Source organism: Larimichthys crocea, chromosome XI (assembly GCF_000972845.2).
Source record: "Larimichthys crocea isolate SSNF chromosome XI, L_crocea_2.0, whole genome shotgun sequence".
NCBI lineage: Eukaryota > Metazoa > Chordata > Actinopteri > Sciaenidae > Larimichthys > Larimichthys crocea.
In genome coordinates, this window is record NC_040021.1 from 1,389,995 (window position 1) to 1,417,953 (window position 27,959).

General features: G+C 46.0%; 1 protein-coding gene across 7 annotated transcripts; it reads right to left on the reverse strand.

The window, feature by feature from the left end:
- Positions 1-70: 70 nt before the first annotated feature.
- On the reverse strand, positions 71-27,926 carry cfap61 (cilia and flagella associated protein 61). Of its 7 annotated transcripts, none has more exons than XM_019265727.2 (26): positions 27,792-27,926; positions 27,537-27,693; positions 26,132-26,282; positions 25,913-25,989; positions 25,748-25,815; positions 25,540-25,660; positions 25,049-25,178; positions 24,068-24,214; positions 23,912-23,985; positions 23,241-23,280; positions 23,020-23,156; positions 22,811-22,937; positions 21,991-22,068; positions 20,843-21,049; positions 19,507-19,635; positions 15,196-15,323; positions 10,887-10,979; positions 9,381-9,549; positions 9,111-9,288; positions 6,299-6,603; positions 5,610-5,937; positions 3,646-3,728; positions 3,296-3,507; positions 850-937; positions 608-766; positions 71-445 (listed from the first exon to the last, which is right to left on the reverse strand). In XM_019265727.2, exons 2-25 carry the CDS (start codon positions 27,680-27,682, stop codon positions 611-613), a joined length of 3,372 nt encoding a protein of 1,123 aa, XP_019121272.1. In that variant the 5' UTR covers positions 27,683-27,693; positions 27,792-27,926; the 3' UTR covers positions 71-445; positions 608-610. The 7 variants fall into 7 exon arrangements, with proteins under 7 accessions (XP_019121272.1, XP_019121271.1, XP_019121274.1 ...); XM_019265726.2 differs by having other exon boundaries at positions 399-486; XM_019265729.2 differs by lacking the exon at positions 71-445 and having other exon boundaries at positions 564-766; positions 23,912-23,982.
- Between the last annotated feature and the right edge of the window lie 33 nt (positions 27,927-27,959).

Below are 27,959 nucleotides of genomic sequence, written 5' to 3' on the forward strand. Positions count from 1 at the left end.
CGAATCAGCTTTATCAGGTGAAACATACAGAAGAAAAAACATCAGATGACCAAGAACCCGATCATGTGCAGAACGCTGAGACAGCAGAAACATTAAACAACATGAAGGAGATTTTTAACCATAAAGATTAAAGTGACTTTTTAATCACAGCAGATTAAAACAGGTCAAAGTTTAAAGTTTATGTTTGATTTAAAGTTGCTTGGTCACATGAATCCTGAACCACGAGTCATGTGACAGCAGCACTCTCTGTTTGTGGACATATGTTGTTGTGTGTGCGGTTATTTTCCCGACAGGCTTCAACTCAGCCTCATTAGCATACAGCTGTAGAGTGACACCACCTCCTCCTCCTCCTCCTCCTCCTCCCTCCTCCTCCTCCTCCTGCACAAAGCTTTCATCTCCAGCCGCTATACGGGGCCGTGTGATTGGTCACGCTGCTGCAGAGTCACTGAGGGCAGAGTTCACACTTACAGTTGCTCGTCGTGTTTCCTGAACGTTACGTTTGAGTTAGACGTCATTTAAAGTCAGACTGTTACCACGGCAACACGGATGTAAACAACACAAACTGCAGTCTGACGTTTTTAATAACATGCTGGTTGGGTGGCGTCACCTGTTACAGCTGACCCGGGTACGCGAACATGGGCAGCAGGTTCCGGTTGTAGGTCAGATATCTGACAGCGGCGCCCCTCAGAGCCGCTCGGCGCTCTTCAAACCCGTCCAGGGGGACGACGTCCTCCGTCACCTGCCGCCTCGACTCGTCTTCGCTGTCCTACAGAGACACACAGACGGACGTCAGAGACAGGAAACACTGTTTTCATGGTTTTTATTCATGAGGAGAGCAGAAACACAAACCGTGGTGGAGGCGATCTGCTGAAGCTCCTGCTCAAAGTCCGAGAACCTGTCGTGACACACGGCCAGAAACCAGCTCTGCCTGAAGAAACTGAGGACACACACACACACACACACACACACACACACACACACACACACACACACACACACAGTTAGTCTTCACTGTCTTTGCTTGGAACAGTCATATCGATCAGTTTTTCTCCTTCTCTACATATTCAGGATTTTTAAATGACTCGTTTCCTCTTCGAGTCTTCGGTCGATATATTTGTTGTCCAACCAAACTTCTAACTCCAACGAGCTGAAATTCAGGCTCAACAGGACACATGTTGTCCATGCTGTGTGTCAGGTTGCTGATGCCTCTCCACCTGCAGACTGTCCTCCTCTGTGATCTGTGTGAGCTGACCCTTTAAATAAAGTGCAAACACACACACACAGCACAGGCGACACTAAGTGCACTGACTGAATAACCTCCAGCCGCCACGCGCTCCATTAATTATTTTAACAGCTCGCGACGCTCCGGCCTCCACAATGACTTTACGAGTCGGCCGAGGGAGCGGCGTGACGAGGAGTCGGGGAGGCTCCGGCTTTGTCTCGTCCTGGACGTGGACCACAAAGACAGATTGAGAGGGGAGAGCTGCATAAACAGATTAGGAGGCGGGTGGAGGAGGTGGAGGGGACAATAGACGTCCATATCTGGGGGGTCATTTGTGTTGAAGCCTCAGAAGCAGGTCACCCGCTGTTTGACAAACACACACACAGAGGACACACACACTGTGAGGTCATCAGTCAGCAGGAATCATGGGAAGTTTGGCTACCTGCACACAGAGCGGCTCATGAAGACTCATGAAGACTCATGAAGACACATGAAGACTCACGAAGACACATGAAGACTTATGAAGACTCATGAAGACTCATGAAGACACATGAAGACACATGAAGACTCATGAAGACACATGAAGACTCATGAAGACACACGAAGACTCATGAAGACTCATGAAGACTCATGAAGACACATGAAGACACACGAAAACACACGAAGACTCATGAAGACACATGAAAACTCATGAAGACTCACAAAGACACATGAAGACTCATGAAGACTCATGAAGACACATGAAGACTCAGGAAGACACATGATGACTCACGAAGACTCACGAAGACACAAGAAGACTCACGAAGACACACGAAGACTCATGAAGATACACGAAGACTCACGAAGACACATGAAGACACACGAAGACTCATGAAGACTCATGAAGACACACGAAGACACACGAAGACTCATGAAGACTCATGAAGACACACGAAGACTCATGAAGACACACGAAGACTGATGAAGACACATGATGACTCATGAAGACTCATGAAGAGACATGAAGACTCATGAAGACACATGAAGACTCATGAAGACTCATGAAGACACACAAAGACTCATGAAGACACATGAAGACTCATGAAGACTCATGAAGACTGATGAAGACTCATGAAGACTCATGAAGACACACAAAGACACATGAAGACTCATGAAGACTCATGAAGACTCATGAAGACACATGAAGACTCATGAAGACACATGAAGACACACGAAGACTCATGAAGACACATGAAGACTCATGAAGACTCACGAAGACACATGAAGACTCATGAAGACACATGGACACATGAAGACTCATGAAGACACATGAAGACACACGAAGACTCATGAAGACTCATGAAGACTCATGAAGACACATGAAGACTCACGAAGACTCACAAAGACACATGAAGACTCATTAAGACTCATGAAGACTCATGAAGACACATGAAGACTCATGAAGACACATGAAGACACATGAAGACACATTTCAGCTGTGAGTGAAGTGACTGTAACAAACGTGGAACAATAACTGAGGAAAACATCAGTTTGTTGTTTGTTGTGATGCCGTGGAGCTGAAGCAGACGTCTGTGACTCAGCAAACTGAACTCGAGAATCACAGATATTAAAGAAAAGAAGCACGACAGGTCAGAGAGTCGGTAAACAAACATGCAGCGCTCCAACGTGTTCACATGATGAAATGATGAGTTTGAAGCTCGCTCACTTTCAGCCGCTCTGATCGAGTTTTGTTCAGCGTTGGTATTATTTATATTTCTGCTTTTATTGGACAGACTGGAAGAGAAGCAAGGTCACTGTGAGCTTCATACATGAGGTCCAGAGGAACCAGGTCCATGCGGTCTGTTGATGTCTGAGGTCAGAGGTCACTGAAGTCGGTCAAACTAAACTCAGACTTCAGACGTCTCGTTAATCCGTCTGCGCTCTTAAGTAGTCATTGTTTTCAAACAGGACAACATGGCTGACTGAGCATCCGGGTCAGACTGACGGAGGTCACGTCATCGTGTTTTTTATTAGTCACAGTCGTGTTGTTATTCTTCTAGATTCTTGTTTTCAGCTGACTGAACACAGCCTCACCTGTACAGGTCGTGGACCAGGCCCTGGTGGTAGCGGGTGGACAGCTGTCCCAGCAGCTGCTGGTGTTTCCTGTACAGATTCAGGTAATTGGAGAGGGGGAGGGGCTTCAGCGACAGACAGGTGAGCGTCTCCACCAGCTCGTTGCGGTCCAGATGTAAACAGAAGTAGTTCCCCGTCTCTGCTCGTCCGGTCACGATACCCTGGTCCTGTAACTTCACGTGGACCCAACACACAAAGTTTGAAAGTGTGTGTGTGTGTGTTAAATGTGTGTCTGTCCTGTCTCACCCTGTTCCTGCCGATATGATGTAAACCAGAGAAACGCTGCAGACAGACGGACAGTTCAAACTTACGTGTCTGACAGCAGGACCTGTCAGGACGGACGGGGACGGCTTGGTGACGTGCAGGTAGTTCAAACCCCCAGGCAGCTTCCCACCTGAGGACAGACATGAAGACGATGAAGTCTCTGAGACGTCCACAGACTGTATAAAACTGGACGTAGTCTCCGAGACGTCCACAGACTGTCTAAAACCTGGACGTAGTCTCTGTGACGTCCACAGACTGTCTAAAACCTGGACAAAGTCTCTGTGACATCCCCGCAGACTGTCTAAAACCTGGACAAAGTCTCTGTGACATCCCCGCAGACTGTCTAAAACCTGGACGTAGTCTCTGAGACGTCCCCACAGACTGTCTAAAACCTGGATGTAGTCTCTGTGACGTCCACAGACTGTCTAAAACTGGACGTAGTCTCTGAGACGTCCCTGCAGACTGTCTAAAACCTGGACGTAGTCTCTGAGACGTCCCCACAGACTGTCTAAAACTGGACGTAGTCTCTGAGACGTCCACAGACTGTCTAAAACTGGACGTAGTCTCTGTGACGTCCCCGCAGACTGTCTAAAACCTGGACGTAGTCTCCGTGACGTCCCCGCAGACTGTCTAAAACCTGGAGGCAGTCTCTGTGACGTCCCCGCAGACTGTCTAAAACCTGGACGTAGTCTCCGTGACGTCCCCGCAGACTGTCTAAAACCTGGAGGTAGTCTCTGTGACGTCCCCGCAGACTGTCTAAAACCTGTACGTAGTCTCCGTGACGTCCCCGCAGACTGTCTAAAACCTGGAACTGCAGTTTAAGGTTTCCTTTCAGCAACAATGAGCCCGTTTTACACTAGAAAACAAACTTCATGTGTGAGATTTCTGCTTTAACGTGTTTCCAAACTTAATTTTTTGCTTTTACAAAAGTCTCAGAGACTGAAAACTGAAAAGAGCAGCAGCAGCTTTTCTCCGGGACCTTCAGGCTCGCACACTTTTTCATCTTTTGTGTGTGTTGTGGTGGAGAATGAATATGAAGGAATGAGACATGAGCACTTTATTGTAAATATATATATGCATGTTATTATTTATGATGAATTCCTTCACATTCGTCCTCAGCTGTCGGCTTTCTGTATGTCCTCAGTGTGCTCGCCTCGATGATTCCTCGTGTCCTTCCTCCCGTCTCTGTGTGTTTTGTCTGCTTTTATCTGAGAGAATTTGCACTGCCAATATTTTTTCATTATGTTTTTTTTTTGTCGACTATTTTTTCAATCTTTCACCCGCCCACTGCCGGCATTATTGTGGCGGACACTCAAACCATAGCGGGTAACAATGGTGCATTGTGCTGCTTCGTATTCACGGAGTAACCAAGGCCTCTCCGCGGGTTACGTAAACACAACAGCCACTCTGCTTCGGCCTTCTCGCACAGATGAAACACGCATGAACTTTTCGATGTTCGCAGAGCAGACATGTCACATCGCCGCCTGCTATCCGAGTTCATTGCCTCGGCTCGCGGCGCCTGTGTGGGTGGATGCTGACAGTGAAATGCACATTATGATGCTTGGTGTCTGTTTACGTTTCAGCACTGAGAGTAATCTGATTACAGGGTTTTCTTCTGATAGAAAAAACTTTCTGAATCTTGAATTTTACTGCAGTTCCTCTAACGTCCACCTGAGGCTGGCTCCAGAAGTGAGTCAGTCTCCATAAGTCCCCATGTCCAAATGTCCAACTTCACAGCAGAAATAAACATGTTTACAGCCTGGTACAAAAAACTGTTTTGGTCTCTGTAGCTAATTTCCCCGTTCATGACAACTGTACTGAGGGTGAATTTATATACAACTCACCTGTTCACATTATATTAAGGCTTAAAGTTATGCAGGATTAAGAGCGAGGACACGTGTTGTCAACTGGACCTCCACCTCTAAATTTCTTATATTTAATATTTATATTTTTTAACACAATAACCAAATCTAGATCAATGAATCATAAAAAGACTTGAAGGTATCCAGACCTTGAATCTTGGCCTGCTTGTACAGCGGAACCAGATGATCCGTTTCAGGTGGAGCTTCGTCCGCGGGCTCCTGCGTCGGGTCGAAGAGAGGCAGCAACTTGGCCGCCAGGTCCTGGCCCACTTCTTTGGAGTTGAAGTCGGCGTGCGACCACTCGTCTGTGTAATAGCAGCGGGAGAATTTGGTGAGAGGTCCAGCGCCGCAAACGGCCGCATCGCTGGTCTGGAAGGTGGCGTTTATGACGAGTCTGCCGTCGAAGGGCAGGAAGGAGTCCCTGATGCTCGTGAAGGCGTCAAGGTCGACGCCTTTGTTGGAGAGATTAATGAACACCTGTGAGGAGGAAACATCTGGATGTTTTATCATGATTTACACATTCAGACCACATTTCTAGACAGAGTGTAAAACATGGGACATCACCAACCACCCAATCACACTGTGATACTCAAAGCCGAACATTTGCTGGGATTCTTCTGTTTAGACTAAAATGAAAACAGACAGCAGCTTTCTGTCCTCCTGTCTGACACAATGAGAATGGGAAACGCACCAAATTAATTTCGTGTCGGCTTCCAGGAGAGAAAATTAACCAGCAGCCGGCACACACATCCTGGCCAGCGACCCACCATTGTTTGGTTTTGTAAAAAACTAAAAACCGACTGGGCGAGCAATGAAACCAGCAGAAACTTTGACTCACTCCACATCGCAGATGGAGGGGCTCTGCGTCGGTGGTGAATGACACGGATGTGAGACGATCGGGACGTTCGTCGTCTCCGTCGTTCATCCGGGCCAGCAGGCAGTTACAGTGGACGTGGACCTCGGCCTTCTCCATGGCCGACATCGCGGCCTTCTTGACGACGGGGTCGCCGAAGCACGAGAGGGCGCCGGGCTCGGAGGGCGGCGGGAGGACGACATGGATGCGACGTCCCCGGATGCCGAGGCTGAGCAAAGTCTCTGTGGTGGTGAAGACGTCGATGGAGTTTCCGTAGACGACGGCATTATCTGGAAGAACACAAAGAAGAAATATACATGATTAATATTTGATCCTGAAGGCAGCGTGGGGCCACAAACAGTCAACCTTCTGCAGACACTAAAGGAAAATATAAATCCACTGTTGTGTCAACATTCTTCAGCCTTTACTTCGGCATCATAGACGTTGCCATCCTAGTTTTCTTGGAGCCAGAAGTGACCATAATTGGACCCTTGGTATGAAAAATATCATCCTGTCTGCTCACAAACATTCTCAGTCGAAAAACAGGAACTAAAATCAGTTTTTAAAACATTTGAGCAGAGAAATATTGATTCTGATTTGATCAGCACTGCCCAGTTTGACAGTTTGATCTGAGTTTCATGAGCCTGGTGTGTGTAAATGTGTCAATGATTTACTAAATGAACGTCACGCCGTGTGGAAGAAAGCTTGAAAACAGAGACTGAGCGAATAAATCAACTGAGAACTGAAACTCGACAGAGCTGCCCACCTAATGACCGTTAGTCATGAATCCAGAAACTCTGTCCACCAATCACATACCGAGGAGACATGAACAGAATTTAATTGCAGTCCTTCGACAACCGTTCTGCACCAAAGTGCTTCCCAAACCTTTCAGCCCTGCTCTCTCTTCAACATCTCCATCAAACTGACGATCTTCAACGGTGGAAATCCAATTTAAATCATCGTCCTTTTTGAATGCGCTGAAGGAGACAGAAGAAAACTACACACTACAGTGAAAAAAAACCCAAAACATTTTGGTTGAAAAATCTATTTTTCTTCTTAGTTTCTCTCGTGGTTTCTTCTGATTACAGGTGCAGTGGATGTTTATCTGGTAAATTATATTATTTCAAACACAGATAGAAGCTCTGCAATTTATGGAAACTGAATGGTGACCATGAAGCATTCATTTATAAAAAGAGACACCAGTTTGCAAAGGAAGTGTTCATTCACGATGGAGCAATGATACAATTACTTTTTCTTCCATCTACGATTCTCCAGAAAGCGATCATAGTTGTTGCTCAGGGTTTCCAGGAACGAATTTCACGAATAATGAAACCAGACAATGTAAATCTGAATATCTGAATGGATTCTTTCCTTTGTGAATCCTCCCTTTCACGTTTGCTCTTCAGGAGAAAGCTCTTGACATTTTAAAGAACGTAGCTCGTACGTAATGACAGGATGTGCTCCTCGTCTCTCGACGATTCTGTTACAATTAAAGTACAATGCCTGGAGCAGCGGGGTCGTCATGCCAATAGTCTGAAATACAAAGACGAGATTTAATATGCTCATGAATCCAAGAAGCTCCGATAAAAGCTGCTCTGCTCGCAAAATATCCTTATTAAAAGGTATCATCAGTGTTGTAGTCAAGACAAGACCAGGCAGTGTGCTAATGTTCACCAAAACTCTCTGGATGTTTGTAGATGGAGGTGTGGAGGCTGGATGAAGGCAAAGGTGTAGAGTTACACTGAAGCCATTTGAAGATTAGATTGAAAAGGAGTTTTAAATAAACGTCCCGACCTGTTTGAGTAACCGAGTCGAGCTGCTGCTCGGGCTCTGTCCGTGGTGCTGAAGGAGAAGCAGCGAGTCCGGCAGAGCTCAGCGTCACATCGATAAATCTGAAACCCGCCGAGTACTGACACGCTGCTTCGTGAAGGAACAACAGTTACAAATGTTCAGGGTCGTGTTGTCACTGTGATAAAAACCTTCACACAGAGAACCTCGACTGTTTTGAGGAATTTGTTCTTTGTCATGGAGGACATTGATTTCTGGAGCTATCACAGCTTCGTTACGTAACTTTTCCACCTTAAAACAACAAACAGCTGCTGTACGGCACTAAGTCACACAGCAGCAACTATTTCACTGATTCTGGTGAAACTGGATCATATTTTATGGAGGAAATGTTTTCTGGTTTTCCCTCTGATGTCCTCCGACAGAAAGCTTCACTTGTTGTTAAGTAAGTTAAAGTACAGAGTAATTGATTACTTGTTATTCGCAGCACCAGGAGGAGGCGTCGGAGCTGAGCGCCGCAGACAGACAGATTGTTAGATTTGATGTTTCCACGATTTAATTGTCAAAAAGGAAAAACAAACCTTGAAGTTTAACGCCGAGACAGAAACACAGACGGCTGCTGCTGTTATTAAAATATGGAAATAAACACGGAGTCAATTTGCATTTATTAACGGTTTCCCTTTATGACTGGGATCAACTAATTAGTATGTATAAAAGCCTCACTCTAGATCACTGCACAATTCCTTCAGAGAGCAGATTAATTTAGCTTAATGACACTGTGTACTTTTGCTGCTCTGACAGGCCCGGCTCTCACAGACTGATATGATAATGGGAAATGGATGGAGGAGGCCGACCTGATTCACACAGATAAAAGATTTCTCTGCAGCTAATTAGCTGCTAATTATACCGGGGCACTTCAGCGCTGACTGGCTGAGTAATGACATACTACTACAGATTCATCTCAGGCTGTGTGTGTGTGTGTGTGTGTGTGTGTGTGTGTGTGTGCGCTCACCCTCCAGCTCCACAAAGTTGGCACACAGCCAGCGGCGAGCAGCCATGCAGTCGTGGAGGTCGTTGAGGGTGAAGAGGTTGGACGGGACCGGCCCGGTGTGTCTGCGCTGGGCGGACTGAGCCTGCAGCTGGCTGTTTGTGACGGGCTGGCTCGGATCCACGCCGGTCGGACAGGGAACCTACGTGATGTCACGAGGAGAAGAAGAGGAGCAAAGAGGACGATGACGGATGAAGAAGGGAAGAGGAGAGAGTGGGCGAGCGAGGAGCTCACCTGGTACTGCAGGCCGGTGCACAGGACGAGGTAATCGTAGTGCACCCTCGTACCGTCAGACACACGGAGGTATTTGGACTTCCTCTTGATGGACACCATCTTCCCGGTCACCACGGTGATGCAGGAATGCAGAGGCAGCTGGGCCAAGTCTCTGCTGCTGAATGCATGACTGCAGGAGGTGGAGAAGAGCGAGAAGCTCCAGAAATGTGGAAAAACTGCTGCCGTGAAACAAAGTTCATCGGTTTTCAAGTGTTTGTTTGGTTGCTTGCAGTTGAAGGTCAAAAATATGACTCATCTATTGAAATATCTCATCCACGACATCGTTAATCACCAAAAGAAAGAAAGAAAGAGTTCCCACATGGTGCCAGCATGAGGTGAACATTTGTGATTTTTAGCTGAATGTCTTTGTCCAATATTTTGGTTTGTGATTAAATCAGAGCGACTTATTCTCAAACCTCCAAAGCTGGAGTTATACGGTTATTATATATTAGTGCGATTAATTTTAAACAATTAATGCGTTAAAATAAATTAATGCAATTAACGTGGTTTTGTTTACTTCTGGCGGCGGCTGACCCATAACCTTTGGTCACATGCGCGGTCAAACATCTCCCCTAACTAAAGGAGAGTCTATGGAGGAAAGATGGATGAGGACTTTTAGGGGGAACATTTCATTTTAAAAAGTTGCCCGACGGCTCGTTGGACAAAAACATTCCACAGAAGTAACACGACTTTAACAAATCACCTCAAAGCAAAACACCCAGTCTACACTACAGGAGTGTGGCACTCGTCAGTATATTTTTTCTGTTTGCACTGTGCATATAAAATGAATGAATTTAAATATACTTTCTCTGTGTTTATTCTACATTCATTTGATCATTTTACATAAATAAATATTCATTATCAGCTTCAGTCTCAGAAAAATGCATTTAATTTATTGATAAATTAATCGTGATTAATCGTGATTAATTACAGAAATTTTTGCGATTAATTAGTTGTTGTTTTTTTAATCGATTGACAGCCCTATTATATATAATTATTACTTTGATTGAGGTGAAGATATTTGGTAGTGAACGTGGAAAAACTCACCCAGCTTGAAACTGGAACAAAAACTGGGACGTCTGGTCGCTGCATTTAGTGCTAATTAACAAACATCATACCAGCTAATCATCGTCGTATTATATCATCATCATATTGTAGATTTTATTTATTTATTTATTTATTTATTTATTTATTTATTTATTTATTTATGTGCTTTACAATCTGAACTAACAATCTTGATTTAGGTGAGGAAAAACTCCCCGTTAACGAGGAGAAAATGAAAGAAATCTCAGGAAATTATTAAAATTATAAATTTAAAACAATAATTTGACAACTTGATGAACTCTGGAGTGAATCAGTGCAGGGGAGAGTAACACCGTCACATGTTTTCAGAACGTTATTTAACCCCCAGATGCCGAAACATAGTTTCCAGTCTTCGTGCCTCGTGTTGTTGTTACAGCGGCTCACCTTGTGGACAGGAATCCGACGTCCTCGCGGCTGCAGTCGCTGGGGAAACCGCGCGTCGAGATGAGGGTCAGGTTGTTGAACCTCAGGTGAGGGCTGTGAGAGAATAAACAACGCTGAATGGCATGGCTGCTTTTTCTGCACAATCCGGTGAATACATGCAGGACACGGTGTGAGAGGAATGTTTGCTGTGGAAGGACAACTTTCATTTCTGCTACATTCTTCATCCGGTGACGTGCAACAGAATTTAGAAAGCCTGACTAATGTCAGGCATGTCAAGAGGAAGATAAAGGCCGCGAGGAAAAACTCTTAAGTGTTGGTGACAGGAAGCTGTGCAGCATACATGAACGCACTGAGACGTCTGTGAAGATGCTCGACCTGTGAACTCTTTAAATATTATCCGCTAATATGAAAATGAAGGAATATGAGCTTGGATAAAAATCTTAAATGAGGAGTTAAGTAAGTCAAGGACATGCTGGTAAGACGTTTGTGTCTTCATATGAGCTCATTTGATTTGGGTCAACACGGAGGATCAAGTCATGGTGGATCAAGTCATGGAATAACAGAGCTCGTTTCAGTGAGAAAAGCTCCGTAATTGAAGGTTTAAAGGCCCCGCACAGCTACAGTACGCCCACACAGGTGATTTCACTCATCCGTGGATGATTTGACCTCTTCTCAGGTCTGTGTAGGTGTGTGCAACATCTCCATCATCGTCCTGTTCGCTTTGTCGCTTTTGTTAAGATGGAACAAATTTATCATTCGAGAGGTTCTGTACAACCAAACTGACCGCTGTCAATGACCGCTGTGTGCTCTTGATTTGTTCATAGTTTGAATAATTCAGGGTTTTTTGTGTTGATAAACAGCTGTTTACCAAGCAGCTATACTCTGAACATGTTCATGGTGTATATAACTCATATTCTATATTTAGATTTCTTGTTTAGGTTAGATTTTTATTTGTTTAATTTTTATCTATGTGTATTTTCTTTTCTGTCGTATGGTATTGTATTAGTCATATTGTATAGTCTTATATCATATTGCATTTTGTCTTATATCATATGGTGTCGTATGATATAAGTCGTATCGTATTGGTTGTGCTGTGTCGTGTCATATCGTATCATATCGTATCAGTCATGTCGTATCGTGTCGTGTCGTGTCGTATCAGTCATGTCGTATCGTGTCGTGTCGTGTCGTGTCGTATCGTGTCATATCGTGTCGTGTCGTATCAGTCATGTCGTATCGTGTCGTATCGTGTCATATCGTATCGCGTCGTATCGTGTCATATCGTATCGCGTCGTATCGTATCAGTCATGTCGTATCGTGTCGTGTCGTATCGTGTCATATCGTATCGTGTCATATCGTATCGCGTCGTATCGTATCGTGTCATATCGTATCGCGTCGTATCGTATCAGTCGTGTCGTATCGTGTCGTATCGTTCGTGTCATATCGTATCGTATCAGTCGTGTCGTATCGTGTCGTGTCGTGTTGTATCATATCGTATCGTATCAGTCGCATCGTGTCTTATCAACATTTGCTGTGATGGTTTGTCTTTCGTGTTTGCTGTTTTATTTTGTATTTAGTCTCCGCTCTCTTTCTTTGTGTTTCACACCAGGTTTGATCGTCTGTTTCACTCTGATTAGTTTTACTTGTTAGTTTTCAGCCATGTCTCGTTATCCATCCCTCACTATATTTAGTTATTCAGTCCTATCCTCGTGTTTTTGGACCTTTGCTTTGTTCTCCTGGACCTAGACTGATTTGGACTTTTGATTCTTGCCTGGTTTTGACCTGTATCACCATCCCATCAGCCTTTTTGCTATGACGTCATCCGGACTGGACAAACTGCCTTTGGATCATTCCTATCTTGTTCCTTGTTACCTTGGTTGTCCAAACAACATTTGCTTCGTTGAGCTCACATCACAGACACAAACCTGAGGACGTCACAGGACCACAGAGACATAAAACAGAAGGTGAAAACAAACAATGAAACCGGTGTCAGGGCTCTATAGAAGCTGTCCTCTTGACTTTTGAATTTGAGTGTAACATTTTAAATCTTTTACATTAAATATAAATAAAACCTGTCAGGTGTTGAAAGTTCTCCAGCCCCTCGATGCATTTGTGGTCCCCGAGCGTGAAAAAATCCTAAACTGCACTCTTCCCTCTGCTGTGTTTACTGTCCACAACATCTCTTGTGATGCAAATGATCTCTTTTGTGGCGGCCTACAGGACATTACCCAGCTGATAACGGCAGCTCCAGCTCCTCTGGTCCGGTGAATGGCACAGTGTGTTCGGCCTTATCACACCGACGCCTCTGATCGCCTCCTGCTCTGTTCTAATCTCTGCTTCCTGCTGAACGAACGCCCCCCGGCACAGATCTACAACGCCAGACACCAAAACGCTGGTAAACCGAGGGAGATAGTGTCAGTTAGTGACAGTCGGTCCGCTCGGTTGTTATGTTGCTCAGTAGCAGAATGACTGGACTGACATTTAGTCAGCGTAACATCTCCGGTTGAATTTTGCAAATAAAAACTGTGTCATGATTAAATTGGATCTTCAAGATTTTGGCTTCAGTAATAAAGAACCTGGTCTAGTATTTCTAGTAGAACGAGACGTTTGAGGACGTCACCGTTGACTTTTTCTGACGTTTTATGGACGAGCAATTAACTGACGTTTTGCAAATTAGGGCTCCAACTAACAATGGTCTTTATTATTGATTAACTTGTTGTTTTTTTTATTGATTGATTAACTGTGGAACAAATTTTTGACCTTTTGCTCGATAAATAAATGATTTTCTGTCAATCTATGAATGGAATCATCGAGTGAAGTTGGATTTCTCACTTGTAAATGATTATGATCTTCAGATTAATCAATCAAACGATAGAAGTATCAAGTGAAGAATCATTTCTGAGCTTTGTGTCTTCAGTGGTTTGATCCTCGGACATGCAAATAGTAATACTGATCATCCGTCAGACAATGACAGCAGTCAAACTTTCCTTGTTAATCTGTGCCAGAAGGTGGATTTACGCTGCAGCACTGAGGCATTATGGTCCATTATTGGTGTCTGGATGTGGCTGTGGATTTGCTCTGTTATCAGCCGGTGACAGACGGCTGCGGTGACCCTGCAGCCTGACCGCGGCGAGCAGAGGGCCGAGCCGCTGCAGAGCTCTTTATCTGTATGACCCCGTCGCAGCCAGTAATGGAGTTGGGTGGAGGGGGGTGGTGCTGCTGGTGCTGCTGGTGCTGCTGGGCTGGATTCAATGAAAGCTGGAAAGCTGTGTTGGTGTGGAGGGGGTGGACATTTGGGCAGGGCTGATAAGGGGGGCCCCAGCAGGCCGAAACTGACCCATCATTCACCCTCTCAATGCGTCGCCGCCTCACCATTAGTTCAGCGGACACTAACTGCCTCATTAGTCAACTCATTAGCGACAGCAAACACAGATCGCTGCAGCAGATCCCTGACGGGGGGGAAACAGTGGAGTGGCTAATTAAAGGGGGCCGGCGCTGGCCCCGCTGAATGCCAGGCCTCAGACAGCTGCGTGCTGCCCGCCCCGGCCGCCATCACCGCCATGCCAACCTCTGCCAGCTCCGAGAGCTGCGAGACCTTCACTCGCACACAGAACAACAAGCCCGGTTGCCTGGCAGCTATCGCCTGGTTCTGAATCAGCAGCCTGCGCTTCTTATTATCTGCCGGAGCAGTTAATCTCACAAAGGCAGGACGGAGGCAAACATGTAAAGACGCCCGACCCGGAGTCAAGTGACATTTCCAGAGAGTGGATTCCTGGAATAAAGGACGATAAAGAAATGAAAGAGAAGCTTCACGGTGGGACTTGATCTTCTTTGGGTTCAGGGTTTCTCTGATAAACGTGATCATGGCAGCACTTCATCATAACACCTGCCAGCTGCCTGTTACACTGTAAACTGTTTACAGCTGATCGGTCATGTGACTCTGATGTTCGCTCCCGTTAAGAGAAAAAGACAAAAAAACGTTTTCTAGAATTTCATCAAACTTTTCTGCAGCGAAACTAAAACACGTCGACGGAAACACGACTCGTGTTTCTTTGTACTTTCACTCTACACACAGTCGATGGGTGCTTGGAGACGACTGAATGCACAGATGGTGAGAGGTGTGTGTGTGTGTGTGTGTGTGTGTGTGTGTGTGTGTGTGTATTAGGGGGCCCGACAGCAAATTTTTTGCCCCAGGGCCCCTTAAGAGGTTAATCCGGCTGTGTGCTACAGAGGAAGAATCGTGACATTATTTGTCACTGCTGCCACTAATTCAGAGAAATTCAGGTTTACTGCACCTCGGAGGCAGACTCACCAGAAACAAAGCACCTCGAGGAAAGATAAACCCGTGTCTGACGCCCCCACCACCACGATCCGGCTGTTAACGGTGACCTTTGGCTCCAGGGTTAACTTCCTGCTGATGAGGCTGAGAGCAAACGGCGCCTGACAGACAAACAGAGAGACGAGCGTCAGTCAGACTCAAAACCACTCCTAAAACCATTTTCTGAAAATCAAATAATCCATCAAATGCATGCAGCCTTAATTATTAATACGCTGAAAGCATGACAAAATGATGTGTCCAATTTTCACCTCCTGAAGTAGCAGCGAGCTTTCATTAACGAAGCACTTAAGAGAAAAACCTGAGCCGAATCTTACACGTCTGAGTGAAGCGCTGTCCTTTCACAGGTGGGTGCCAATAACCGGACGTTACAGGATTAATATGTCACGACAGAATCCAGCAGACTGAAAAGAGACGAGGCTGTCTTTATTTTAGAAGACGAGGCGTTTTTTAAACCTCGAGTCTTTCTTCAAAATTTTATTTGACATTTGTACGCTGTCAAAAAATATTATTTTAGTTCTTTTTTGGTTCATTTAAAAAGACGAGTGGTGACGTGAGATGTGAAGAGAGGACGGTGAATGACACACAGTGTCAGACACAAACCCTTCACCAGCGATGAGCCGCTTGGTGAGAATATGAGACACAGTTTAAAGAGCAGCTTGAACGGACAGAATCAAACACACATGCACAGGGTTATCTGTAGAAATCAGATGTGTCGAAAAATCTCTGCTTCTGTCTCTTTACAGAAATCATGACTCGGCTACTCAGAATAATCCACAGACTCTGTTGTGAACAGGTTCATGTGTTCTTTTTTTATATGTAGGACGTAAACATTGACGGCAGAAATGTGCTCTGCTGTTCCTGTAACTGTGACACCTCATTTCTGTTTTTGAATCAACATGCGGCGTCATTCGAACGAGCTCCGTGTTGACGGAGGAGATGCAGAACTTCTTTTCTGAATTACAGGAACTTTGTATCAGTCACGTGTGGATCCATCAGGATCTTTTTGTGCTCGGTGTATTTCCCTGTGTTTGCTCTGTTCACATATTCAAAACTCAGACTGTAATGAGATGGAAACGCGGGGATCAAACGTGTGACCTGACAGTTAAGGAACACGTTTCTACAATAATTACAAAAGAGTCCCGCAGGAATTATTACAACACCGCGCTCTAATTTCCACCAATTCCTCCACCGCCGCCGCCGCCAAGCGTCTCTCGGCCCTCGCCCTGTGATCTGAGGCGACTAATGGCTCCTTCATCATTTATAATTAGGCAGATTGGCCCCACAATGCACCTTGTTGGATGAAAACAGCATCGAGCGAGAACGGGGGAAACCCGAGGGTGAAATTAACCTTTGTGTAATATTCAGATAATTTCCACGAGGGCCCGACATCTGTCACATGGTGAGAGACGTGGCGGCTCAGGAAAATAAAAGAGCATATGGTTATTTTAAATGAGAAAAACAAGCGAGCTTATAAATATTTCTAATTGTAGCAATTAAACAAAAGCAGCGAATGCTGAACATGTTCCAGCCTGTGTGTCATCACAGGTCTGAGAGCTCAGGCGTGTGGACGTGCAACCAAAGTTGCCCAACAGCAGCAACCCATAATTGCTCCAGCTACGAATTAAATGTATATTGACTTCAGACTTTTTGACGCGTTTACTCGTTGGCATGCCTCGGGACACACCTGTGCCACCTGTCATGTGACGCTGCAGTGTTTCTATTGTTGCCATTGTTTGAGGCTCTATTGAAGTTGAAATGATAATTGACCAATGGTTGCCCTGTAAATAAACATCTCCATCAGCAGCTCGTCAAGTATTGCCTCATATTACACTATCATGCAAACTAACACAAACTCCTCACTTCACGTCTGCACTCTGATTTCAGAGTCTTGACTGTTGAATCGTGCTACAGTCGAAATATGAAGCTACTTGTTCAAATCTGGTGTCGCTCAGGGAGGAGTTGCCTCATGGACTACAGATCCACACGCCTCATGGAGACCACATCCATGTTTTACACAGTCTGTGGTGACAGATTTTTGGATTTTTGATTCAAAGGTTGAATAAAAACTGAAAGCAGAGGAGCACCTTGGTGAAAAACATCCAGTGACAGAGCTTCAAAATGTGAACATTCAGCCAAACAATGAAACCTTCTGAATGTCCATCCATCAGAACCATGTTTACTCAACATGTGTGCTGATGAACAATGATCGTGAAGCTGTGTGTCCTGCAGACGCCGTGTTTGGACATTTATTGAAAATGAGGATTACTTTCTATGTTAAAACGCAGACGTGTTTGTCGCTGCGTGTAGCAAATGAAATGCCTGCATGCATCCATCTGAATACTGCAGGAATTAACCAGATGAGCTATTCACGTGAACAAAGCTGCTGTCTCATCTGCATGTGCGGTGGAGCAGGTGCAGCGGCTCTTATCATGCCTCACCTTCCCCGAACACAACGGCCGCCGCTCTGCGTAATGTGATCCCGCGCTGACAGAGAGGGAACAGGTGCTTTTAAATTTGATTAATCGTCCCGAGGCCGACGTCGGGGTCTTATCTGCACGGGGAGCCTGGAAATCATGACTGCTGTGTTACCGAGGCGAAGGCGGGGGCGGGCGGAGGAGGTGGAGGTGCAGGATTGGGTTTGATGGAGTGAAATGAACATGTGAGTGTACACGGTGACGCCTCGGCTCTGCTCTACATGTGGTAAATATTTGAAGTGTGGGACATTAAAATAAATCACAGCCAGCGTTAAGATTTAAGAGCAGAACACGTGACGGGCCGGAGCCGCGCTCAGCGCTGTTTTACCATGTGTTTATGAAGAAAGAAAGAAAAAGTTGGGCTCAGAGTTACAGAAACAAACAGCCAGCCCTGAGACACTGTGCTGAAAACACCTTGAGAGACTCAGGGCTGAGCATTTAGAGCTGCTGAGTGGCTCCACAGAGGAGCCGGATACAATAATCAATAATAAACAGGAAGAATAGTGCACGGACTCCGCTCAAAGACGCTCGTACACTCGAGTATTTGGAGCATTTGTGAATTCGTGAAATCCTGCGAGTCTCTCAGATTCTAAAAATTCAGCAAAGAGTGGATCAATGCTGGGCTGAATGATAAATGTTATATTTCCTTTCTAGTCTCCAAACACTCAAAGTACTTTTACACCGTGATGGTTCAGCCTTCAGGAGATATTTGGGGTTTAGTATCTTGCCCAAGGACACTTCGACATGCAGACTGGAGGGGATCGAACAGCGGATCACCTGATTAGTGGACGACCCGCTCTGCCTCCGGGCCACCCTAACTCGCCACCTTGCTCAAACAAGCCATCTGTAACCACACCCACCTGTCAGTCAAAGCGTCCACGCTCTTAATCCTGCATAACTTTAAGCCTTAATATAATGTGAACAGGTGAGTTGTATATAAATTCACCCTCAGTACAGTTGTCATGAACGGGGAAATTAGCTACAGAGACCAAAACTGTTTTTTGTACCAGGCTGTAAACATGTTTATTTCTGCTGTGAAGTTTTGGACATGGGGACTTATGGAGACTGACTCACTTCTGGAGCCAGCCTCAGGTGGACGTTAGAGGAACTGCAGCTTGTGTCTTCACTTTACAGCCACAGAGGTTGGTGCGGTGTGGTTAAAGAATACAAAGTATGACGGATTATTTCGGCGTACGCAAAAGAAAAGAGGAATAAAGTCGAACCTTTGCGAATAAATGTAACTGATAGTGGTAGAACATATGGCTGACCCTGACACTGTTCTATGTTTAAGACTTCAGTAATCCTCCATGAAGTTGTTGCTGAACATCTCCTCTCCGTTATCTCATTGCCTGCCACATATTCTGAGAATAAGAATCACGTAAAGACATCTTAAAAAGGTTTTTTCACGAGTTCTGCTGAGATTCTTCGACACAGCCAATCGTTCGTCTGTTTCTAACACTGTTTTCATCCATCGACTCCTTGTGCTGCTTTAACATCATGCATTATGTATTGCATATGTATATTATAGATTATTTCTCATGCATCCTGATGAAGAAGCGTTCCTAAAACTCAAAAACCATTGTAAAACATTGTAAGTAGCAAATGTTTCCTCGATGTTCATTCCATCACCCTGTCGTCTCTGTACTGGACTTTCCCGTCATACCTCTAAGTGCAGCTGAGCTTTTCCCTTTTGAAACAGCGCCGTCTAGTGGCCACGCTCCCTCCCTGCTGCCTCTGCTCCCTCTGCCTGCAGCCTAATCTACATTCCCTGGCAGGCTGCTGCCTGTCGGCCAGCTGCCGCCGTGCCCACCTGGTCCTCGGTGATCTGCCTGGATGGGGCGTTGATGCCAAGCTCCTCCAGCGGGTAGATGATCTGGCGTCGAGGGCGGACGGGGACCGCGCAATTGAGGATGAAATCCAGATGGTGGACGCAGGAATTCTGGGTGCAGAAGAAGAGGGCATGATGTCAGCGAGCTCGGGAAGAGAAAAATCCCCTCGGAGGTTAAACAGCATCAGTGTGGGAGGCTCGGGGGGGCGGCAGAGTGATAATGAGCTCTGGTGAAGAGGTTAGATGATGCAAGCTTTACACCACTGACATGAGCTGCCTGGAAAGCACAGCAGAGATCTGACCAGAGCTCATTCTCTGGTTATCTTCTGCCATTATTCTATTTGCACATCGCCGTCTCCCAAGCTGGTGCTTGTTTGTGGAAGGTAATTAGCAGAGGAAGTGGAGGCCTCTACACGTCGAGGAAACGTCTTATTATTGTGGTGGAGAGGTGGAGCTGGCAGCGCTGTCGGCACCTGCTGCCCCCGACCTCGGGGACAGAAGCCTGCCGAGGGCCAAACTCTGCAAAAAGTGACACGATCAGTGTGTGATCAGCCTGAAGCTGCACCACAGCCCCATCACCACCTGAGAGATCTTAAAGCTTCACCTCAAAGAATGAGAAACAAATCATTGAAATTAACTGAACTAATGTTTAAAGATCAGGCCTTATAGAAAAGTTTGTCAGAACTAAAGAGAAGATTTCAACTTTAAAAATAAAAAGCCTGTTTTCTGAAGATGTAGATATTCATATTAGTTTTAACTGTCTCTGTCCTCCAGGCCTCACGTCAGTCTCTAACCTCAGATATCATCGATCCTGACATGAACCTCTTTGGATTCAGGTCAGTTCATCGTCTTCCCTACAGGCCTTCCTGACTCGAACCGCTCAGACTCTGACCTGAATAACTTCTCAATCGTAGTTTCTTCTAAGTCTAACCACTCGGACTCTTTCCCTTACCGGCTGTGACTCGAGACCAATCAGGGAGCGGTACATCCTCTGACTCCAACCATGGATCAGTGTTAACGTTAGCAGGTTTCTGAATTGAGCTGGTTGAACTGTTCTCTCATCATAAATAACAGAAACGTCAAATATCTCGTTAAACATTTTGTTCTTGTTTGTTGTTGACTCCAGTTTTCCTGACTGACTTCGTCTCCTGTCAACAAGTGAAATGAACTTTGTCTTTGCTGGATATTTTTTGCAGCGTGTGAGCTGAGCATCATCGCACTAATGACAGTGTGTATCTGAGCAGACATGCACAGAGGCTGGAAGGGGCCCAGCGACGAGGGGGCCAGCGAGGGCCTGAAGGCTCCCCTGTGCACCCACCTCCTGGCTGCGGTCCGGCGGGTAGATTCTGTGGTACAGGCAGGATCTGTGAGCCAGCCGGAGGACCTCCTTAAACAAGCGTCTGGAGAAGTTCTGGAAGGACGGTGTGAGGACCAAGTGGCGAATCTGAGCGTGCTCCTCGTAGCGGTGATGGCTGAAGTAGATGAAGTTCTCGATGTTGTAGTGGGCACGGATGTACTCGACGTCCTGGAAACGAAAAGACAGAGGGAGAAATGTTTGTTTCTTTGTTTGACGCAGTTCATCTGTTTTTGTTTCATTTCAATAATAAGGAAGAAAGATGATGAAGATTCAGAAACATTTTCATCATCAGAACAGAAACCAGCTGAAGAGGACTTCATCACATTCATGTTGAAACCTTCATTATTTTTATTTTACCTTTTATTTTCAATTCTCATCAGGATCCATATGTTTTCAAATATCCTGAATATTTCAGAAATAGTTTTCTATATTCAGTATTTAAATGTTTCTGTGATAACATCAACGACCGTCTGGAGGAGATCGATGATTTTCATTATTAGTTGATGTTTAATTTGTTCTGATTGAGTTTTTAAGCGACCATCTTCAATTTAAAATGTTATAAAACATTAAAAAAACAGATATCATCATAATGTTTGACATCTACACTGTGAGTATCTTTTCATATTTCATTTTTGCAGCACAGAGTTCTTGGATGTCGGGTCTGTACGACAGCGCTGACACTAAAGCTGAGCTGACATTTTATTTGAATAACGACGATGATAAATTATGATTCATTTCACATTAAGGGTCACGTGGTGTGTGTCATGGCGTTTGTTGGTTCATGTTTCCTGTTTTATTTTGTCTCACCTGTCTCACCTGTCTCACCTGTGTCCCTGTGTCCCAGTGTCTTTTTATTTATTCTTGGACCTGTTTGTTCTCTTCACCTTCAGGCTGCAGGTGTCCACTCCTTAGTTTTGTGTCAATAAAGTTCAGTAGATACTAATTATGTATGATGTTGTCAAATAAAGTAGTAAATGTGTAAGTTTTCGCTCCAAAAAACTCCTACAATTCCCATAATGCAACTCATATTCATGATAATGTTTAATAATGCAGTAAAGACATGTCAGAGAATTAACCCCCCCCTCACCCCTCTGACACTGCATACGTACCGGCTCGTCTCTCATGATCAGCATCCCCACGACCCGACCGTGCACCTGAGCCACGAAGGCCTGCAGCAGCAGCCCGTCCTGACGGTCCACAGAACGAGACAGAGTCTATGTCAATACACACACGTGCGTGGATCGAGCGGCATGAATACACATGAAGAGGAGAAGTAATTATCAGCTCTGGAGCTGCAGCAGCGACAGCTGGGGTGTCAGTCAGAGAGAGAAACCCGTTCGGCTGAACTCTCACCAAGCTGCTCGCTGGCACACGTTCCACACTCCTCGTTTATTCCAACACAATCATCGTCACTGTCCAAAACTATCATGTTTCCATTTGACGAGTCAGAGGGGAGCGGCCCGGTGTCAGCCATGGTGTGTGCCGTTAGTGCTCGTTACAATCATTCACACTGAGGTTTACTCAGAGAGAGTCAGAGGTGGAGGAGTCAAACAGGAGGAGGAAACTTTGAATCTTTCCTGCGTTTAAACACATTTATATGATTCTATCAAACTGTGTTTAAAGAGAAGATAATTATGTTAATAATTGTGTTATTAATGATTAATTCATGACATTTAGTCCATTAAAAGAACCTGAAACTTTATTAAACTGATGTTTTATGTTCAACTTTCGTCTCTGTTTAGGAGAATATACAAAAACAGAAGTAGTGTCTGTGAGAGGGCAGCGTGCAGCCTGAGAGGCAAAACCCAGAGCAAAGAAACAACTGAACACTCAGTGTGTGTGTGAAACTTCTCGCTGTGAGCTCAGAGACACCTGAAGGGAGTGTGTGTGTGTGTGTGTGTGTGTGTGTGTGTGTGTGTGTGGTCTGACCGGGTCTCTGCCGGTCTCATAGAAGCGGTCCAGGTCCTGCAGCAGGGACTCGTTCAGGCTCAGACCCGCCACCAGCTCAGAGACAGCGGGCCGGTCTGCAGGCACAGCCGGCCTCACCTCCAGGCTCCTGTTAGAACAACCACACCATGAGCACACACACACACACACACACACACACAGGTGTTTGTGTTCTCTACAGGAGGACCCACCTGAGCGCGGGGCGGTGCGTGACGTAGAGGTCATGGAGCGGCGAGCTGGTGTCACGGCGCGGCGCCCTGACGAAGCTCTGCAGCAGCGGGAAGTCAGGGGACAGGGTCGGTACGGCGATGACGCAGAAGTCCAGGTCCTGACAGAGACACAGAGACACAGACTGAGTCTCTGTCCTCGTTCACAGCGGCCTAACGTGTGAGCGTGCAGAGCTGATACTCACAGGGAACAGTGTGAACACATATGGAATAAAGTCCAGTGATCTGGAAGAGCAGAGGAGAAAGTTCAGTGAAGAAATGTCTGTGCCAACTTCGAGCAGCAGAGCAGAGGAGGCTGCCAGAGCTGCTGATCAGAGCTGCTGATCGCTGTGTGGAACAACTGGCCGACAATCTGCCCCCGCTGCTTCCAGCTCGACTCCTCGCCTTCAGCTTGTCTCGCTGTCACTTTGCGCGCAGCCCTCATTAATAACATGCTCACTCTCTGCAGGGAGCGGCTCCGCTCCGCATCGGGAACAGCTGGGAGGTAAGGCGGTGCTGAGAGGAGCCCAGCGGGGGGCCAGCTCCGCTCACTCTGTCTGCTGTAACGCAGCATATGACTGATGTAACTCTGGACAGCTGCCCACTCAAACGTGCAATTATGAGTGAGGAAATATGGAATGATTTTTAAAATGCACTTCACTTTTTATGAACATACTCGTGAAATCTGACTGATTTAAACATGTGACCTGCAGCAGACGCACTAATTACTTACACGTCTCAGCTCCCAGCCCATTGGTTCATAAATAATAATAATAATAATAATAATAATAATAATAATAATAATTGTTCTCTAATTTCCTAAAAAAAGACAGGAGGAAATCGTGCATTTGTTGCTGCTGAACAGATCTGATCTCACCTCATTTCATGACTCTTGTCAATGATAAAGAACTTGATGCAGAAAGCGTTTCCGGTCGACCGTGTCTCCTCCTGCTGAGCCCAAAGACAAAGACAGTTCATGACTCCTGCACTGATGGACAGTGCTTCATTCGTCTGTTTACGTCAGTCAGTTCACCTGCTCTGTGTTTCTCTGTTCTTCTTCGTCGTCGTCTTTCGTCCGTTTGTACAAACCATCAAACTCGCTCAGGTCAAAGTTTTCCTGCAGCTGTTTCAGATCGACATCAGACGTGACGCTGATGAAGCCGACGGCCGCTCCGTCACTCTGTGGAGGAGACAGACAGACACTGATACATATATATATATTTCCCCACATACTGTAATATCTGTCTGTAAGCCAGCAGCCTTCTACAAGTTCATGGAGGAGTTCTGAAGGTCAGTTTAGTATCTGTTCTGGAGCTTTCAGTCATCATAATTGGACCATTGTAGATGAGCAAACTCCACCTGCTGATGGACATTCATTCTTTATTGGAAGCTGGACTCGTGACACAGAAAGCAGCAGAAAAACAAAACGTTGTGTACTTTAACAGAAAGTTTGAGGCGCTGAGCGAGAACAGCCGAACCCTCTGGGGCAATGTTTGACTGTTTGTTCTCTGACTGCTCAACATATTCAGACAAAAAGCCCAAAATGCTTCAGATGTCTGGACACAATATGTTCAGTGAGAGCATGTCTTGGCCAAGTATCAGCTCGTATCTGCCATATGCTGCCGTGAACACATGTCGGCCCGACTGGCGGAGAGGGAGGGGAGGGAAGATCTGTCGCCTCCCGGGTCCCAGAGGGAACGGACCCAGTGAGGTCTGTGACAGTCTGAGCGTCGGCGCTGAGTGGAGCAGACGGGCTAAATGATTTTTAGATCAACAGTGTACCTGAAGTTTAACGAACAGAACAGAATTCTGTGTTTGATTTACAGAACATAATATTCATACGCAGGGTTCCATTCAAAATGTAAATAATTATGTTTTTCTTCAGACCTTTATATCTGCAGACGTTACAGAGGGTGACGTGAAGGAGGTTGCAATCACCAGCTGCACCACTAGATGGCACTAAGTCCTACACACTGGACCTTTAAGTGAGCGACGGTGAACAGCTGGAACAAACCTCACAAACAGCTGCGTGACTCTCTTGGCTCTGGGACTCGATGAGCTCTGACAGGAAGTACGGCCGGTGTCCTGACAACAGTTTGGTCTGCTCTGAAACGAGCTGCAGGATGTCATCGGTATCTTCAACCCTGTAGGGAACAAAGAGAGAGCGTGAAGCTCCACAGATCATTCCCTGCTCACTAACGCATTCATAATATCACCAGCTACAAACTGCTCAGCCTCCTTTAGATCATAGGCTCTGCTGTAACCGGAACATTTATTAACTTTACCCACTTAAAAAATATCCAAATAAAATGAATCCTGCTGAAAAGCCTCACTCTTATCACACCGTGTGCTTCAAATAAAACGTGGGCGCATTCTTTGACTTGTAGCCAGTCCACGAGATGCTGAAGTTGCAGTGCACCTCCAGCACGGTGATCCTCACTGCGCTGCATGAGCATGCAGCTATGTCTGAAAGCAGACTGATGTGGTGTGAATCAGTGAGGTCACCTGGCTGGTCGGACAGGAAGCTTTGGACTGTGCTGCTGTCGGTGGCAGATGAACGCTGAGCTCTGAGGCCCGGGGTCAGTCCGGCGCTGCAGCGGCTCAAACACCTCGTCCAGCGCCGGCTCTGGAAAGTCACAACGCGCACAAGTCTCTTTAAATTCAGAGAGAAATGACTGATGAACGTGAGAGTGAATCTGAAGCAGTGTTTCACCTAAAGCGGCAGCGTTGGGGCTGAGCAGGCAGACGTGTTCGAGCTCCACGACTGCATTAAAGGCAGCTCTGAAGAAAAGAAGCAGGACAACAAGAGAACACGATGCATTCATCTCTGAATCTGAACGTTCGTTATTTCACAGTCCAGAAAGCTGCAGAGCCGTACCTCATTATTTCCTTCACACTTGCTGCGGCGAAGTTTGGCTCTGCCACGAAAAGGTGGAGGAAGAGAGTGTTGAGAGGCTGCAGAGGGAAGACATGGAGCGTGTCAGCTCACCTTTAATCCACCTGATCTGAGGAGTAGCTTTACTTTACTAAATCTGAGCAGATCAGGTCACATAAACAATATTCATCTCTGCAGTAAGAACTCATGATTGATACACACTGTGCATTCTTCAGCCCTGAAGTGTTTCTGCAGGAAGGTTTCCCAGCGAGCCTGATCCACCAAGCCTCCGACGGGGTGATCGAAGAAGGAAGCGTGGGCCAGGATGTCGTCCCGTTCGTTGGACAGAGTCAGCGCCAGGTTGGCTTTCTCTCTGGAAGAGCAAACGAGAAGCAGACGTTATGTTGACATCAGATACTTTGAGTGTGAGCGCTCACGAAGCCTGAGAAAGTCTGTGCAGACAGGTGAAGCTGCTCTTCATGATCCACCTCTGCTGTCAGACCGAGCGCTCGTATGTTCACGTCAGCATTTCACCACAATATGCTTAAACAACAATAAACTACAGATCCAGGTGGAGCGGAGCGGACGGCAGGTGAGACCCAGGATCAACCAGCTGAATCGTTTTCATTGTTTGTGATCAGGTGTTTTTGTTTTTGACAGAAATTATTGATACATTTAGATTCAATGATAAAACCCGTCATGTTATCAATGATACTAATTATTGCTCTATTTCCTGAAGAAAGACAGACAGGTGTGTAGTCTCACAGACAGGTGTGTAGTCTCACAGACAGGTGTGTAGTCTCACAGACAGGTGTGTTGTCTTACAGACAGGTGTATAGTCTCACGGACAGGTGTGTAGTCTCACAGACAGGTGTTCAGTCCTACAGACAGGTGTGTTGTCTCACAGACAGATGTGTAGTCTCACAGACAGGTGTGTAGTCTCACAGACAGGTGTGTTCAGTCTCACAGACAGGTGTGTTGTCTTACAGACAGGTGTGTCATCTCACAGACAGGTGTGTCATCTCACAGACAGGTGTGTTGTCCTACAGACAGGCGTGTAGTCTCACAGACAGGTGTGTTGTCCTACAGACAGGTGTGTTGTCTCACAGACAGGTGTGCTGTCCTACAGACAGGTGTGTTGTCTCACAGACAGGTGTGTTGTCCTACAGACAGGTGTGTTGTCTCACAGACAGGTGTGTAGTCTCACAGACAGGTGTATAGTCTCACAGACAGATGTGTAGTCTCACAGACAGATGTGTAGTCTCACAGACAGGTGTGTAGTCTCACAGACAGGTGTTCAGTCTCACAGACAGGTGTGTTGTCTCGCAGACAGGTGTGTTGTCTCGCAGACAGGTGTGTTGTCTCACAGACAGGTGTTCAGTCTCACAGACAGGTGTGCTGTCTTAAAGACAGGTGTGTTGTCTCACAGACAGGTGTGTAGTCTAGCAGACAGGTGTTCAGTCTCACAGACAGGTGTTCAGTCTCACAGACAGGTGTGTTGTCTCACAGTCAGGTGTGTCGTCTCACAGACAGGTGTGTCGTCTCACAGACAGGTGTGTTGTCTTACAGACAGGTGTTCAGTCTCACAGACAGGTGTGTAGTCTCACAGACAGGTGTGTTGTCTTACAGCAGGTGGATCACGTTGACCCGTCCCTCAGCAGCCGTCGAGGACCCGGTGATGATGAGGCTGTCGATGGCCTGAGCGTCCGCTGACTCGCTCCTCCGGACGGCCACAGTCTGCTCCTGACCGCTGGGCGAAGTTATAATCCTCATCTTCACCTGGACTGAGTTTAATTAATGAACTTTAATTAATGCTATCATGGACGTCAGTTAATAAAACAGCTTAAATGTTACTCACGTGTACTCAGGTGTATTTCCTCACCTGATAAACGTCACCGTTCGTCTCACCGTCTGTTAATTACGGGTTAAATTAAAACCAATTTAACGTTAGCTCAATTAACAACGGTAACTTCCGTCAGCAAACTCCGTAACCATGGCAACAGGACGCTGCGCCGCGGGTTAATATCGGGAACTAGTGATGGGAAGTTCG